The sequence below is a fragment of the Hippopotamus amphibius genome, chromosome 2 (genome assembly GCF_030028045.1).
Source record: "Hippopotamus amphibius kiboko isolate mHipAmp2 chromosome 2, mHipAmp2.hap2, whole genome shotgun sequence".
Lineage (NCBI taxonomy): Eukaryota > Metazoa > Chordata > Mammalia > Artiodactyla > Hippopotamidae > Hippopotamus > Hippopotamus amphibius.
Window position 1 is genome coordinate 197927330 of NC_080187.1, and position 15573 is coordinate 197942902.

Sequence of the window (15573 nt, forward strand, 5' to 3'; positions counted from 1 at the left end):
GAGAGGTGGTCGCAGAGCTGGGCTCCTTAATAGCCGTACACGGGGATGATCCTTTCTCCAGTAATAGAGGCCAGCCAGTGGCATGTCACTGCCACAGTCAAGGGGGTTATAATTACTGTAATGACCAGCCAGGTAAGAGGGGCAGTGAAGCTGACTTGACCAGCAGAGTACAGAGCGCTGGTGCCCCAGGGGCCGAATAGGCAGGTGACCAACAAAAGTGCTGCTTAGCATCCACAGTGACAAGAAGGAAGAGCGGAGAAGCAGGTGGCTAAGGACAATTGCCCCAATTAAAACAAAAGTCACAACCCCTCATCCGGTTCCCCAACCTGGGCCAATTTTTCGATCCAAAGCCCACTGGCTGAAGAAACCACCTAGTCCACAGGAGGAAGGCCTCTGCACCACTGCTGAAAGTGTGTACTGTAGTGCTTCTTCCCTTCCTCCTCCACACGGACTATGGCCACGTCTGTGGGTGATTAGACATTGGGGGAAGAGAATAATCAGGCATATTGTGGACTTCTGGAGACAGAAATGCAAAGCATTCCTATGGCTTTCATATTAAAGCAAGAACTTACAGGGATCAGATAACAAAGGGAGTCCTGGCTCATGTTCAGCTTATACTGAGTTCACTGCTTCTGCGGATACACCCAGTAGTCATGTCTTTGGTTTTCAAGTGTGCATTTGGGACTGACATACTGGAAGCTGGATCTTCTCACTATCTCTACCACACTGAATCCTTGGCTTGTGGGATAAGAGCTATCATAGCAAGAAGGCCAAGTGGAAGCCTCTGAAACTGCCCTCCCTCTGGCGAAGACAGTAAATCTAAAACAATATTGATTAGATAAGACAACAAAAGCACAAGGGACAGAAGGAAAGAGAAACTGAACACCATCAAAATTAAAAACTTCTGTGCTTCAAAAGACATTATCAATAAATTCAAAAAACCCACAGAATGGGAGAAAATTTTTGCAAACCATGTATCTGACAAGGGACTTGTATCTATAAATATAAAGAACAATGACAACTCAATAACAAAAAGACAAATTACATGGCAAAGGATCTGACTAGACATTTCTCCAAAGAAAATATAATACAACTGGGCAACAAACTCATGAAAAGATGCACAACATCATTACCATCAGGGAAGTGCAGACCAAAACCACAATAAGATACCATTTCACACCCACTAGGAGGGCTGTGATAAAGTCAGATAATAGCAAAAGCTGTCAAGGATGTGGAGAAGTGAGAATTCTCATACTCTATTAGTGGGAACGTAAAATGGTAAAGTCACTTTGGAAAACAGTTTGGCAGTTCCTCATTTGATCCAGCAATCCCACTCCTATGTATGCACCCCCCAAACGAAAATATATGTCCACACAAAAACTTGTATACAAACGTTCATAGCACCATTAATCATAATACTTACAAAGTGGAAACAATTCAGATATCCAACTGATGCAGGGATAAAGTATGGTTATCCACAAAATGCAATATAATTTGGCAATAAAAAGAAATTAAGTACTGATACATCCTATAACATGACTGAACCTTGAAAACATTACATTTAGTGAAAGAAGCCAGATGCAAAGGACCACATATTATATGATACCATTTATATGAAATGTCAAAATTGGCAAATCTCTTTGAGAGACTGAAAGTAGATTGGAGGTTGCTTGGGAAGAGGGACAGATCCTGGGGGAAAATGAGGAGTGACAGATGGTGGGTATGAGGTTTATTTCTGGGGTGATGAAAATGTTCTAAAATTGATGTTGGTGATCGTTGAACAACTCTGTGAATATACTAAAAACCACTGAATTGTATATTGAGTGGGTGAATTGTATGTTATGTTAATCACATCTTAATAAAGCTGTTTCAAAAACAAACAAAAATATTGCAACCTAGTGGGAGTCATAGATTTGTACCACTATTGAAGACCTAAAGGTTATGAGTGGTTCCTATAATATGCTCATTTAATTCTCCAATCTGGTCCCGGTAGAAACCAGATAATAGCCTCCATCACCTGCTGGTCTCTGGATACAAGGAGTCCAGACTGCCCTGGCAGGAGGTGTAGACTGTGATTCAATGGGACCCTTGATATGTCCCCTAGAAAGTGTGCTCCCTTTGGGGACTTGGGCCTCTAACTCAGCAGAGCCCATAGTTCCAGGGACAGGAAATGCACAGTACTCCAGTGGGTCTTTGGAAATGATGGTAAGTGAGGCCACTCCTACCTATTCCTTTGTTCCTGGACCACGTATACTTTCCATTGTGAACACAGCTGCATATTGAGGTCTTTGGTTTAATGATTAAACTGGGACCCCATCTTTACACAGTATTGCCTCCATATCGATGCTTCGGTTGTGCCTTCAGTAGGCTACTCCAGTGCTCTATGAGGCTCTGCCTGCTTCTGGAGGGTGTGGTAGATGCTGTGACCAATGGGTCCCATGGTCATGGGCTCATTCCTGCACCTCCTTCTCTGTGAACTGGGTTTCCTGGAAGGATGAAATGTTGCATGGATTCCATACCTATGCACAAAAATTCTGTAAGCCTCCAGATAATTGTGCTGGCTGAGGTTTTGCAGACAGGAGAGGCAAACCCATGTCCATAAGTAATTTGAGGAAAAACTACTGGCCCTTTCAGAATGGAAGGCACCCAATTTAATAAACATACCACAGAACGGCTATGATCATGAGGGTTAATGGTCTGCAGTTTAATTTTCTTATGAAGTCTTAGGTATGGTTTTGGTATCAGAATAATGCTGGTCTCATCAATGAATTGGGAAATGTTCCTTCCTCTTCTAGTTTTAGTAAAACATTGCATAGAATTGGAATTATTTATTCCTTAAATGCAGAATTCAACCAGTAGACCTTCCTGGGCTCAAACTTTTCTTTGTTGGATGGTTTTTAACTTCAAATGCAATTTCTTTAAGAGATATAGAAATTTTCAAGTAATTTATTTCTTATTAAAGTTTTAGTAGGATATGTCTTTAAAGGAATTGGTCCATTTCATCTAAGTTATTGAATTTATGGGCACAGAATTGTTCATAATATCCCTTATAATCCATTTAATGTCTGTCGGTTCTGTAATGATGCTACTTTCTAGTTTCTTCAGGTGGAATCGTAGATTAATGGTTGAAGAACTTTCTTCTTTTCTAATATAATTTAATGCTATATATTTTTCTCTAAGCACTGTTTTAGCTGCATCCTACAAATTTTGATTTTTTTTTAACTGAAGTATAGTTGATTTACAATGTTGTATTAGTTCTGGTGTACAGCAAAGTGATTCAGATATATATATTTTTTTCTTTTTCATATTCTTTTACATTATGTTTTATTACAGGATACTGAATACACGAGGGTGAGTATATCCACACTCCAGTTATATTCAACTTCTGTTGGCAGCACTGTCTTATCAGCGCTTTCCATTCAAGGCTACTGTCTCCCCAGTCACTGCTGTGCAAGTGTGAACATGTTACATCAGTTCATTTGTAACTGCGGTGGGAGTAAAAATGGATGCCCCACTCGTGATTTGCATGAAAGAAGAGCAGTGTGCAGTAATTTGTTTTTTTGTGGTCTGAGGGTGTACCTGGTGCCATTATTTATCGAAGACTTTGTGTGCAGTATGGAGAAAGTGTTTTGTTGCGAAGAAGTGTGTATGAATGGATAGAGAAGTTCAAGGAAGGTCGCACAAGTGTTAGCCATCAAGAAGGAGCCAGACGCCCGTCCACGTCCATGGCTGATGACAACATTGAGCGTACAAGTGAAATGATCCTGTCGAATAGATGAATGACAGTGGATTATGTGGCAAATCATTTGCAAATCAGCCATGGCTCTGCTATGAAATAATCTACGACAGATTTAGGATTTTAAAAGTTTGTGCTGAAGCCTAAAATTGGAATTAAATGCAGAGGACTGCTATCCAAAGGCATTGTGATCTTGCATGACAATGCACGTCCCCACACTTTGGCCCACACTGTCGACACTCTGCAAAAACTTCGTTTTGAGGTGTTAAAGCATCCTCCCTATCTACCTGACCTTGCTCCATCAGACTTTCACCTGTTTGGTCCCCTGAAAGCAGCCCTGCGAGGATGAAGATTCACTTCTGATGAAGTGAAGACAGTGGTGCATTTGTGGCTCACAGTTTAGCCTAAAACATTTTATAATGAGGGAATATGAAAGCTTATTGACAGATAGACAAAGTGTACTGAAAAGCAAGGAAAGTATGTTGAAAAATGATGTATTTATCTTTTCTAAAAGTTAATTAAAGTAAATTCTGCAGCCAGAGTGCAGATAATTTTTGACTTACTCTCATAGTTCCCTGTGCTATATAGTAGGACCTTGTTGTTTACCTATTTTATATATAGTAGTTTGTATATGCTAATCCCAAACTCCTACTTTATCCCTCTTCCACACTCTTTTCCCTTTGATAACTATAAGTTTGTTTTCTATGTCTTTGAGTCTGTTTCTGTTTCATAAATAAGTTTGTGTCATATTTTAGATTCCACATATAAGTGATGTCATATGGTATTTGTTTTTCTCTTTCTGGCTTACTTCACTTACTATGATAATCTCTAGGTCCATCCATGTTGCTGCAAATGGCATTATTTCATTCTTTTTTATGGCTGAGTAGTATTCCACTGTGTATATATACAACATCTGCTTTGATGTTTGATGCTGTATTTTTATTTCATTCTGTTAAAATATTTTCTAATTCCCCTTGAGAATTCTTATTTGACTCATGGATTATTTAGAAGTATGTTGTTTAACTTCCAAATATTTGGGGATTTTTTAGATATTTCTGTGTTACTAATTCATACTTTAATTCCATTACAGTCAGAGACCATACTTTGCATGATTTAAATTCTTTTTATATTGTTGAGGTTTGGGTTTTGGCCCAGCCTACTCAGTAGATATTCCATGTGCAATTTTAAAGACCATGTGTTCTGTTCTTGTTGGGTGGAGAGTCTATAAATGTCAATTAAATAAAACTGATTTGATAGTGTTGTTCAGAACTTCTATATCTTTACTGAATTTTTTGCCTACTTATTCTACCAGTTACTGAGAGAAGAGTATTTAGTTTTCCAAGTATAATTCTCTTATTTTTCCTTAGCTTAGAATACCTTTATTACACTGACATTCCTGAAGGATATTTTTGTTAGATATAGAATTTGGAGTTGACTGTTCTTTTTTCTTTGCTATCTTAATTATGCGGTTTCATCACAGTTTCTGATGAGAAATCCACAGTTATATGAATCATTGTTCCTGTACACATAATATGTCATTGTCAGTTTGAGGGCCCTCCTGGGAACCTGAAATAAGTGCTGATTGGAGTTTGCTCTCATGGGATAGTGAGACGGGGTGAGGAGGAAGGCAGGAATGCAAATGAAGGGTGTATAAGAAGAAATGTATCCAATTTTTGGTAGGCCTTCATCAGCTCTTGTCTGGATCAGTGTATTTAACATGACTGGAGAGACACAAATATTGCACTATCTTGAAGGGAAAACATCAAAATCTGCAAACTGGAATAAGACTGTTCTCTAAATCAGAATTAAATTAGAATAAGATAACTCCAGGTTTACAATCACCCTTTACCTCTTTTACCTCTTCATTACCTTACATATGTTTTTCATTATAAGATAAATGGTTCCAGGGCCATGTCATCATGGGGATACCTAGACTTAACTCTTTTAAATTTTTACAAATTCTTATAAGATACATTTTAGAATATTATAAGTGAGAACTTATCATTCTAATTTACTGAGAAAAATCTTTGCTGTTATAATGAAATAAAATGCATACTTACTCTGAATAATACTTCTTCATTCCATTTTGGATTCAAAGTCTAAAAGACAATAAACATAGTATAATTAACTTTTTAATATTCTGTCATATAAAAATAAAACAAAGTAGATTTTTAAAAATTTTGAATCCTGCTAGGTCTAACCTTTTTAATGGTTTTAGTTTGCACACTTGTAAAAACTCCATTCATTGGGTCATATAACGTCACTCTCACATAAGGATCACTGTTAAAATAAAAAAAAAAAGTTAATTGTTGCTTATTCCCAAACTCAGGTTACTCAAACTATAAAAATCACAGAATTTTCCCTGTTAACAATTTCTACAATTATTTCCTACACTCAAAGTAAGGGTTCCTTAGGCAGGGGTAAGTAATTATAGTAATCTTTGCATCTTGTTAAAAAGCTGAAATACCATGTTAGTGAAATACACAAAAGAATTAGAAAGAAAACCTTTTAATTACAATTTAATGACTTTCAACCTCTTCTTAAGATTTCTGAAATTTTGTTTGATTTTTATTGTATGCCTTCTTCTTTTGGGTTAAGAAATTTAATTCAATGATTCTCAAGAATAGCTTTGTAAGACCTCAGGTTGTTTCGAGTTATTTCATGGGTATAAACTCTTTTTACAAAATAAAGGCAAAGTGGATCAGTTCAAAATAATTATGTGTCACGTAATCTCTTGTACAAAGAGATATGGAGAAGGAAAACCTTGTGATACTTATGTTTGCAAAGCAAAATACTTTAGACATTTTACTTGTCCGTGGTCAAATTTCTCCCATTTCCCTTGGGGATCCCAAGTACCCACCATTCTCCACCACCAACTCCCTCCCCCCATTTCCTCATACAACCTTACCTCTTACTTTAATTGACAAAAATCAAAGTCATCAGAATATTCTCAACATCCTGGTATTCATCAGAGCCCATCCCACCACTAACCTCAGTGATTCAGGTATTTCACCCAATCACCCTTCTCCAGTTTCCTCCCACTTCCTCCACAACCTTGCATCATCTATTTTGACTTCCCCCTTTTATATCTTCAGCTTTTCCTTGACCTAGGTTTTTTTAGTTGTATGAATGTTATTTTTTTCACTGTGAAATATCCATTTATTTTATTTTTTAAATACATCTTTATTGGAGTATAATTGCTTTCCAATGCCGTGTTAGTTTCTACTGTACAACAAAGTGAATCAGCTATATTTATATATATATACTCATACCCCTCCCTCTTAAGCCTCCCTCCCACCCTCCCTATCCCATCCCTCTAGGTCATCACAAAGCACCAAGCCAATCTCCCTGTGTTATGCAGCAGCTTCCCACTAGCTATCTATTTTACAATTGGTAGGGTATATATGCTGATGCTACTCTCTCACTATGTCCCAGCCTCCCTTCCCCCTGCATGTCCTCAAGTCCATTCTCTACATCTGTGTCTTTATTCTTGCCCTGTCACTAGGTTCATCAGTACCATTTTTCTAGATTCCATATATATGCATTAGCATATGGTATTTGTTTTTCTCTTTCTGACTTACTTTACTCTGTGTAACAGACTCTAGGTCCCTCCACCTCACTACAAATAACTCAATTTTGTTTCTTTTTATGGATGAGTAGTATTCCATTGTATATATGTACCACATTTTCTTTATCCATTCATCTGTCAATGGACATTTAGGTTGCTTCCATGTCCTGGCTACTGTAAATAGTGCTGCAATGAACACTGTCATACATGTGTCTTTTTGAATTACAGTTTTCTCAGGGTACATGCCCAGTAGGATCGCTGGGTCATATGGTAGTTCTATTTTTAATTTTTTAAGGAATCTCCATACTGTTTTCCATAGTTGCTGTATCAATTTACATTCCCACCAACAGTGCAGGAGGGTCACCTTTTCTCCACCCCCTCTCCAGCATTTATTGTTTCTAGATTTTTTGATGATGGCCATTCTGACTGGTGTGAGGTGGTACCTCATTGTAGTTTTGATTTGCATTTCTCTAATAATTAGTGATGTTGAGCATCTTCTCATGTACTTCTTGGCCATCTGTATGTCTTCTTTGGAGAAATGTCTATTTAGGTCTTCCACCCATTTCTGGATTGGATTGTTTGTTTTTTTGATATTGAGCTGCATGAGCTGCTTGTATATTTTAGAGATTAATCCTTTGTCAGTTGCTTTGTTTGCAAGTATTTTCTCCCATTCTGAGGGTTGTCTTTTCTTCTTGTTTATGGCTTCCTTTGTTGTGCAAAAGCATTTAAGTTTCATTAGGTCCCATTTGTTTATTTTTGGTTTTATTTCCATTACTGCAGGAGGTGAGTCAAAAAGGATCTTGCTGTGATTTATGTCATAGAGCGTTTTGCCTATGTTTTCCTCTAGGGGTTTTATGGTGTCTTGCCTTATATTCAGGTCTTTAATCCATTTTGAGTTTATTTTTGTGTATGGTGTCAGGAAGTGTTCTAATTTCATTCTTTTACATGTAGCTGTCCAGTTTCCCCAGCACCACTTATGGAAGAGGCTATCTTTTCTCCATTGTATATTCTTGCCTCCTTTGTCAAAGATAAGGTGACCATATGTGCGTGGGTTTATCTCTGGGCTTTCTATCCTGTTCCCTGTGGTCTATATTTCTGTTTTTGTGCCAGTACCATATTGTCTTGATTACTGTAGCTTTGTAGTGTAGTCTGAAGTCAGGGAGTCTGATTCCTCCAGCTCCATTTTTTCTCTCAAGATTGCTTTGGCTATTCGGGATCTTTTGTATTTCCATACAAACTGTAAAATATTTTGTTCTAGTTCTGTGAAAAATGCCATTGGTAGTTTGATAGTGATTGCCCTGAATCTATAGATTGCTTTGGGTAGTATAGTCATTTTCACAATGTTGATTATTCCAATCCAAGAACACGATATATCTCTCCATCTGTTTGTATCATCTCTGATTTCTTTCACCAGTGTCTTACAGTTTTCTGCATACAAGTGTGTTGCCTCCTTAGGCAGGTTTATTCCTAGGTATTTTATTCTTTTTGTTGTAGTGGTAAATGGGAGTGTTTCTTTAATTTCTCTTTCTGATCTTTCATTGTTAGTGTATAGGAATGCAAGAGATTTCTCTGCATTAATTTTGTATCCTGCTACTTAAATATCTCTGCATTAACTTTGTATCCCCACTCCTTGACTCTCCTTCCTGCCTCCAGCAAAGCAAACTAGATTTTTTTCTTTCTGTCTCAATCAAACTTTCCAAGAGAATAATCTGTAATAGTAATAACACCAACAACTAACACTTATATAGCAATTACTCTGTGCCAGGCACTGTTCTAAACAGTTTATATATATTAACTTTTGGAATCCTTATAATGACCTATGAGGTAGATATGATTATTATCTCTATTTTACAGAAAGATAAGTCAACTCATCCCAGATCACACAGCTAGGAAGCAGAAGAGTGAGGCCTGGAACTCAAGCACCTGGCTCCAGAGGCCCTGCTCTTAATCAGGTAGCATACGACCTCCCTTTCTTCATTTCCTCAACTCCCAGTGCTCTTCACAGCCCTATAATCTGGTTTCCACCTCTTTCCTTCAGACCCATTCCTCGAAAAGTCACCAATCTTGCTAAAACAATGGACACTTTCTATGCACTTATTTTGCTGGTCCTCTGTATGTTTGATACTACTGACTATTTTCTCTTTGAAACTCATCTCATTTGGCTTTCATGACACAAGTCCCTTCTGGTTCTCCCTATTGTTCTCTCTACATATTTCCTTCACAATCTCATCCATGGTTTTAACAACTAACTATATACTCTCAAATATAAATATAAAATGTAAGTGTAAATATATATTCCTGATTTCACCACCCAGCTAGACAATTCCACCTGGATAGTCCACAGACAATGTCTGTTCAGAGTTTTGCCTATTTTTAATTGGCCATTTTGTCATATTATTATTGAGTTATAAGAGGTCGTTACATACTGTGGATTAAAGGCCTTTGTCAGATATATGTTCTGAAAACATCTTCTCCTAATCTGTGGCTTGCCTTTTCCTTTTCTTAACTGTGTCTTTCAAACAACAAAAGTTTTTAATTCTGATGAAGTCTGTTTCAACATTTTTCTTTCTAAATTTTATGGTTCATATTTTTTGAGTCCCATTCAAGAAATGTTTGTGTAACTCAGCAGAGCAAATATTTTCTCCTATGTATTCTTCTAGAAGTTTATTAATTTTAGCTTTTATTAATTTTCTATATTATGTGTGATAAGGAAAGAGCTTCATTTTGTTCCATACAGATAACCAATTGTTCTAGTATCATGTACCTAAAAGACTATCCTTTCTCTTAAACTACTGTAATGCTTAAAGCAACTGACCATATACATGTTTATATGTATGTGCGTGTGGGAGTGTGTGTACTTCACACTCTTTATTCTAGTCCAGTGAACAATATATCTATTCTTATTCCAACGCTACTTTGTCTTGATCACCTATAGCTGTATAGAAAGTCTTAAAATCATGTAGCATAAGTTCTCCACTTATGTTCTTCTTTATCAAAATTGTTTTAGCTATTCTATGTCCTTTGACTCTCCATAACAATATTGGAATCAGCTTATCCATTTCTCCAAACCAAACCAAACCAAACAAACAAAACAAACCTGCTTGGATTTTGACTGGGGCTCAGCCAAATCCATTCAATTTGGAGAGATATGCAATTCTAACAATAATGAATCTTCCAATCCAAGAACATCACAATATTTATCCATTGATTTAGATCTTCAGTTTCCCTCAGCAATGTTTTATAGTTTTCAGTGTACAGTGCTTGCAAATCTTTTGTTAAGTTTATCTCTAAGTTTTTAATTTTTACACTATTGTAAACAGATTTTAAAAATTCATTTTCCAATTGTTTATTAATTGATAGGATATAACAATATGACTAATTTTGGTATACTGGCTTTATATCTTGTGGCCTTGTATTTTAGTTCTAGCAGCGTCTTTGTAGATTCCTTAGGGTTTTCCATGTACATGATCAGACTGCCTGTAAATAAAAACAGTTTCTTCCTTTTCAGTCTGTATCATTTTTTTTCTTTTCCTAGTTGTATTACATGGCTAGGATATCCAGTACAGTGCTGAACTGAATGTGAGAGCAGACAACCTTTCTTATTCCTGAGTTTAAGTAGAAAGCATTCAGGCTGTCATCACTGGGCGTGATGTTAGCTATTGTTTTTCTCACAGAAAAACCTTAAACACGTCTAGAACTCCCATCTATCTCTAGTTTGCTAAGAGTTTCTATCACGAATGGGTACTGAATTTTGTCAGATGCTTTTTCTATTTTTATTTAAATGCTCATCTTTTTCTTTTATTCTATTAACATGGTATATTACATTGATTAATTTTTCAGATGTTAAACTAACTGCATTTTATTATTAGTTTGTTGAGAGGTTTTATCATAAAAGGCTGTTGAATGTTGACAAATGCACCTTCTACACCTACTGAAATGATCATGCATTTTTAACTTCTGTACTATATTAATGTGATGATTTACAGTGGTTAACTTTTTTTAAATGTTAAACAAATCTTATATTCTAGGAAAAATCCCACCTGGTCATATATTGTTATATACTGTTCAGTACAGGGCTGTTGAAGTTTTCTATTTCTTCTGTGATTAATTTTGGTAATTTCTGTCTTTCAAGCATTTTGTCTACTTCATCTAAGCTGTGCCTGATTCTTTACTGGCAAGAGGTTGTGCACAGTGTTCCCTTTTTGTCTTTTTCATTTCCACAGGATCTAGAGCAATGCCTCTGCTTTTATCCTCATTACGGTAATTTGGACCTTCTGTCTTTTTTTGCTCTTGATCAATCTAGATTGAAGTTTAAAGTTTTTATTGACCTCTTCAAGGAACAAGCTTTTCATTTCAATGATTTTTCCCTATTATTGTCCATTTTCTATTTCACTAATTTCTGCCCTTGTCATTATTTTCTTCCTTCCACTTACTTTGGAATTAATTTGCTCTTCTTTTTCTGAATTCTTAATCTCAGAACTCAAGTCATTCATTTAGATCTTACTCCTTTTCTAAGTTAAGCATCTTAAAACTATAAACTTTCCTCTTATACTTTAGCTGTATCCCACAAATTTTGATGTTGCTATATTTTAATTTTCATTCAGTCCAAAATGCTTTCTAATTTTTCTTGTGATTCCTTCTTTGACCTATAAATAAGACAAAGTGTACTGTTTCATTTCCAAATATTTGGGACATTACTGGTTTCTAACTTAATTCCATTTTTATCAGAGAACATCTCCATGTGATTTCAACCTTTTCAGAATTCCTGAGACTTGTCCTATGGTCCTGCACATCGTCTACACTGGTGAACGCACCATATGCCCTTGAAAACAATGTAAAATTTGCATGTGTTTGGTTTCCTGTTTTATGGCTCAGCACAATACAGCAGACAGACTCTAGGGTGGTTTCTTTTATCCCCACCTCCTAACGTTCATGTCTTTCGTGTTCCCCTGCTCATAAACGTGGGCAGAGTTATGTATTCTAACCAATAGCTACATCAAGAGTGACAAAATGTATGTGGTTACATTACAAAAGATTGTAACCCATCTTGCTAGGAGACTTTCTCTCCTTTGATAGCTCTGAAGAAGCAAGCTGCTATCCTGTGAGCTGTCATATGAAGGCCATGTGACAAGAAACTTAGGGTGGCCTCTAGCTGACAGCCAGTAAAAATCTGAAGCCCTCCATCTGGCAGTCTGCAAGAATTGAAGGCTGCCAACAACCACATGAACTTGGAGATGTATGCTTCCTCAGACAAGCCTCAGATGAGACCACAGCCCTGGCTGATACCTGACTGCAGATTTTCAAGACCTTGAAGCAGAGGACCCAGTTAAACCATGCAGGAACTTTGTGACCCACAGAAACTATGAGATAATAAACATGTGCTCTTCTAAGCTGCTAAATTTGTGCAACAATCAATAAATAATATGAATGTAGCAAGTGCACTTGAAAAGAATGTGTATTTGGTGGTTGTTAGGAAGTGTTCTTTGCGTCGAGGTTCATAATATTGTTCAACTTCCTGTTTTTGTTTTTTTTTTAACTTGTTATTTTATTAACTGCTGAGAGTTAATATCTCCAACTATGATTGTGGAATTTTTTCTCTCTCGTTCTAATTCTGTCACGTTTTGCTTCATATATTTTCAAGTTCTGTTGGCAGGAACATACAACTTTATGATTGTTTTATCTTCTTGATGAATTTATTTTTACATTGTTGTGAAATATCTAGAAATAATTTTTGTGTTGAAATATATTTTATCAGATATTAAAACATCCACTTCAGTGTTCATATGCTTATTGTTTGTATGGCATATGCATCCCTTCTCTTTCAACTTAGCTGTGTCTTGCATCACTTATAGACAGCACTTAGTTGGGTCTTCTTTTTAATCCATTCTAATGACGTCTACCTCATATTCACCTTAGTCCATTAATGTTTAATGTAATTATTGTTATGATTAGATTTAGGTGTATCAAATTATTACTTGTTTTCTATTTTTCCCTCTCCCCTTTTTCTCTCTTTCTCCCTTCTTGATCATTTGTTCTTTGCCTGGCCTTTTGTTTAACTATTTTACTTTTTCAAAAATTTCATTTTAAGGACTTCCCTTATGGCACAGTGGTTAAGAACTCACTTGCCAATGCAGGGCACATGGGTTCGAGCCCTGGTCCGGGAAGATACCTACCACATGCCACAGAGCAACTAAGCCCGTGTGCCACAACTACTGAGCCTGTGCTCTAAAGTCCACGAGCCACAACTATTGACCCCACCTGCCACAACTACTAAAGCCCACGCACCTAGAGCCAGTGCTCTGCAACAAGAGAAGCTATCGCAATGAGAAGCCTACACACCCCAACGAAGAGCAGCCCCTGCTCGCCGCAACTAGAGAAAGTCCGCGAGCAGCAACCGAGACCCAACACCAAAAATAAATAAATTAAAAAAATATATATATAGCATTTTAAAAAAAAGAATTTCACTTTAAAATTTCTATTGCTTTTCTAATATATAATTCTTCACATAATTTTTTAGTGGTTTAGTGGCTTATCTAGGTATTACAATACATACCCCCTTACTTTTTTTTTTAATAAATTTATTTATTTATTTTATTGGCTGTGTTGGGTCTTCGTTGCTGCACACGGGCTTTTTCTAGTTGCAGCGAGAGGGGGCTACTCTTCGTTATGGTGCGCAGGCTTCTCATTGTGGTGGCCTCTCTTGTTGTAGAGCACGGGCTCTAGGCAAATGGGCTTCAGTAGTTGTGGCACATGGGTTCAACAGTCGTAGTTCCCGGGCTCTAGAGTGCAGGCTCAATAGTTGTGGCACACGGGCTTAGTTGCTCCGTGGCATGTGGTATCTTCCTGGGGCAGGGATTGAACCCATGTCCCCTGCATTGGCAGGCGGATTCTTAACGACTGAGCCACCTAGGAAGTCCCCCCTTACTTTTTATTACACTTACACTGAATATAGTACACTCTACTAAAAAGGTTCATAATGCATATCGTCCCTGTCCTTTATGCTTTAGTTGTTATATATATTCCATCTATGAGACAATACAAAACAGTAAGTTGTGCTATAAACGGGCATATTTTTTTTACTTTATTTATTTATTTTATTGGCTGTGTTGGGTCTTTTTTGCTATGCGTGGGCTTTCCTTTTAGTTGCAGTGAGTGGGGGCTACTCTTCGTTGTGGTGCGCAGGCTCATTGCTGTGGCTTCTCTTGTTGCAGAGCACGGGCTCTAGGCACGTGGGCTTCAGTAGTTGCAGCACATGGTCTCAACAGTTGTGGCTCACGGGCTCTAAAGCGCAAGCTCAACAGTTGTGGCACACGGGCTTAGCTGCTCCGCAGCATGTGGGATCTTCTTGGAGCAGGGATCGAACCCGTGTCCCCTGCTTTGGCAGGCGGATTCTCAACCACTGCACCACCTCGGAAGCCCAGGCATATATTTTTTTTAAAAAATTATGATAAAAAGAGCAAAAAAGTCTTTCGTATATTTCCAGATATTTACCATTTCTGATGCTCTTTGTTCCTTTCTGAGGATCTGAGTTTCCATCTGATATCTACCTCTTTAGCTGGGAGAAGTTCCTTTAGCCTTTATTATAGCACAGGTCTGCAAGTGACTAAGTCTCATAGTTTTCTTTTATCTGAAAACGTTATTTTGTCATCATCCTGAAGCATAGTTTCACTGAATACAGAAGAGAATTCCAGACTGACAGTTATTCTATTGTTTCATTTTGTTCCGGCCTCTTTAGTTTCTGGTGAGAAGTCAGTACTCAATTGAATTATAGGTCCCTTGTATGTACTCTGTAATTTTCTGAGTTTCTTCTGTCAGAATTTTTCTTTATACTTGGTTTTCAACAGCTTGACTATTACGTGCCTCAGTATGTTCTTCTCAGTGTTTATCTTGCTTAGTGTTTTTTGATACTGTAAATGTGTCATTCATCAAATTTGGAAACAATTTGGCCATTATTTCTTCAAACAACATTTTGCCTCATTCTCTCTCCTCTATTTCTAGGACTCCAACTGCAAGTATGTTAGACTGTCTGATATGATCTAATAAGTCCCTGAGGCTCTGTTCATTTAAAAAAATTTTTAATCCTTCTTCCTCTTTCATCTCCAATTAGGAAATAATTTCTATTGATCTATTTTTAAGTTCAATTAATTCTTCTTCTTCACCTCCATTCTATTGTTAATTTCATCCAAGAATTTTAATTTCAAATATTATGTTTTTCAGTTCTAGAATTTTCATTTTTTATGGTTTCTATTTTATTCCTGAGATTTCTAAG

At 37.0% G+C, this 15573-nt stretch overlaps 1 protein-coding gene across 5 annotated transcripts in view; it reads right to left on the bottom strand.

Annotated features, from left to right (window-relative positions):
* Window positions 1–15573, bottom strand: part of NEDD4 (NEDD4 E3 ubiquitin protein ligase) — a 124452-nt gene that overhangs the window by 93903 nt on the left and 14976 nt on the right. For 3 of the 5 annotated variants that reach the window (XM_057722394.1, XM_057722399.1, XM_057722395.1), the window contains 2 exons: window positions 5938–6016; window positions 5797–5835 (listed from right to left, as the gene is read on the bottom strand). In XM_057722394.1, coding sequence (XP_057578377.1) covers window positions 5797–5835; window positions 5938–6016 — 118 coding nt within the window. Of the gene's footprint in view, window positions 1–2225; window positions 2284–5796; window positions 5836–5937; window positions 6017–15573 lie in introns of those variants that run through there. The other 2 variants (XM_057722396.1, XM_057722398.1) reach the window with 2 other exon arrangements.